General features: G+C 34.5%; 1 protein-coding gene across 2 annotated transcripts in view; it reads right to left on the minus strand.

Moving 5' to 3' along the window:
• LOC107707932 (actin filament-associated protein 1-like 2) overlaps window positions 1-1,892 on the minus strand; it is a 40,116-nt gene continuing 38,224 nt past the window's right edge. For both annotated transcript variants that reach the window (XM_016512065.1, XM_016512062.1), the window contains exons 17-19: window positions 1,439-1,626; window positions 924-1,076; window positions 1-138 (exon numbers count right to left, since the gene is read on the minus strand). In XM_016512065.1, coding sequence (XP_016367551.1) covers window positions 112-138; window positions 924-1,076; window positions 1,439-1,626 — 368 coding nt within the window. In that variant the 3' untranslated portion in view covers window positions 1-111. The remainder of the gene's footprint in view (window positions 139-923; window positions 1,077-1,438; window positions 1,627-1,892) is intronic.

A 1,892-nucleotide genomic window follows, 5' to 3' on the forward strand; every position in this document is an offset into this window, starting at 1 on the left:
CTCTCTCTCTCTCTCTCCATCTCCATCTCCATCTCCATGCCTGAAGCATTTGCCTTAGCAGTCCTTTGAGCTTTGGCTAAAAAGTCCATTTGCGCTCTCTGTTCCCTTCCACTAGGTTGTGGATTTTTTCTCCCATTCCTGCAGAGAGAGAATGACATAAGCTTAGACAATAACACAGGAAAATATTGTAAAAAAAAAAATATATATATATGAATATATGATTGAATACACTTGTGGTGGTAATGGTTTCAGATAGTAATACCATTGTAACTTGGATAACCATATTCATATACCATTATTATATATACACTACCGTTCAAATGTTTGGGGTCAGTAAGCTTTTTTTAAATAAAGAAATTAATACTTTTATTCAGCAAGATTGCATTAAATTGATCAAAAGTGACTAAGACATGATCTTTGTTACAAAAAAAATCTATTTCAAATAAATGCTGTTCTTTTGAACTTTCTTTTCAAAGAATAATGAAAAATGGCTGCTGAAAATTCAGCTTGGCCATCAGAGAATACATTTTAAAATTAAATAGAAAACTACAAAAGTATTTATTTTATTTTTTGTAAAAAATGATAGTTATCAGTTATATTGTAGTAATATTTCACAATATTACCGTTTTTACTGTATTTTTGACCAAATAAATGCAACCTTGGTGAGAATAAGAGACTTTTGTCAAAAACATTACAAAATCTTACCAACTCCAAACCTTTAAATGGTAGTGTATATACCGTTATACACATACTTTAATGTACTTCAAAGAATGCCAGGGACTTATCCAAAAAAACATGTTAATTAGTACTTTTCTGTGTACAGTTGCTTTGATTGAAAAACGTATTTCTATAAATCATAAATGTTAAATTATCAACAAACTAAGCTCTCTATTAGGACTATGGATGCACAAGTGGACTCTGACCTTGGCCTTCTGTAGAACTTTTCCTTTGCTGGATGCCATGATGGACAGGGGTCTGTTCTTCAGCGCTGTGGCGGAGTTGATGGGTGAATCTCCATTATTGGTGTTGCTGATGGGTGTATTTGGAGCAGGGCTGGATACAGGCGCTATCTTGGGCTAGAATACACAACAATATAAGTCAGCTGGACTCGTGCCGCTCAAATAGAGTACAATCATTAAAAAAACATTTTTATTTAGTTCTTACCTATTCTGAATTGTACTAACTAGTATGCTTATGTCAGATAGTCAGCTCACTTGGTTTTGCAACAGATTATACACTACTATTCAGAAGTTGGAGTCAGTACATTTGTTTTTGAAACAACTATCTTATGCTCACTAAGGCTGCCTTTATTTGATCAAAAATACAACACAGTAAAAACATTAACATTGTGAAATGTTATTACAGTTTAAAATAACTGTTTTCTATTTTTTATATATTTTAAATTTCTAAAATTCTGATTTGCTGTTGTCATACTAACCGTTGAAGTTTCCAGTAGACTGCTATCTACCGTGGTGCCCAGTGTAAAGGGTCCTGCTTCCACTTTTCTCAAATTCTCCTTCACCTCCATCAGGCTAAGCTCCACCTCCACTCGCCGGCGCTCCGCCTCACGACACGTCTCCTCCATCTGCTTCAGACGAGCCTCCAGAGAGGCCTGCTGAGTGGGGTCTATGAGCCATAATCAAAAGCATTTATTAGCATTTTACATGTAGAGTGACATTGTTGTGTTGTAGTATGTCACAACTAACAAGTAATATATGTGACCCTGGACCACAAACCAGTCTTAAGTCGCTGGGGTATATTTGTAGCAATAGCCAAAAAAACATTGTATGGGTCAAAATTATCGATTTTTCTTTTATGCAAAAAATCATTAGGATATTAAGTAAAGATCATGTTCCATGAAGATTTTTAGTAAATTTTCTACCGTAAATATA

Source organism: Sinocyclocheilus rhinocerous, unplaced genomic scaffold, assembly GCF_001515625.1.
Source record: "Sinocyclocheilus rhinocerous isolate Xijiao unplaced genomic scaffold, SAMN03320098_v1.1 scaffold1243, whole genome shotgun sequence".
NCBI classification, from domain to species: Eukaryota; Metazoa; Chordata; class Actinopteri; order Cypriniformes; family Cyprinidae; genus Sinocyclocheilus; species Sinocyclocheilus rhinocerous.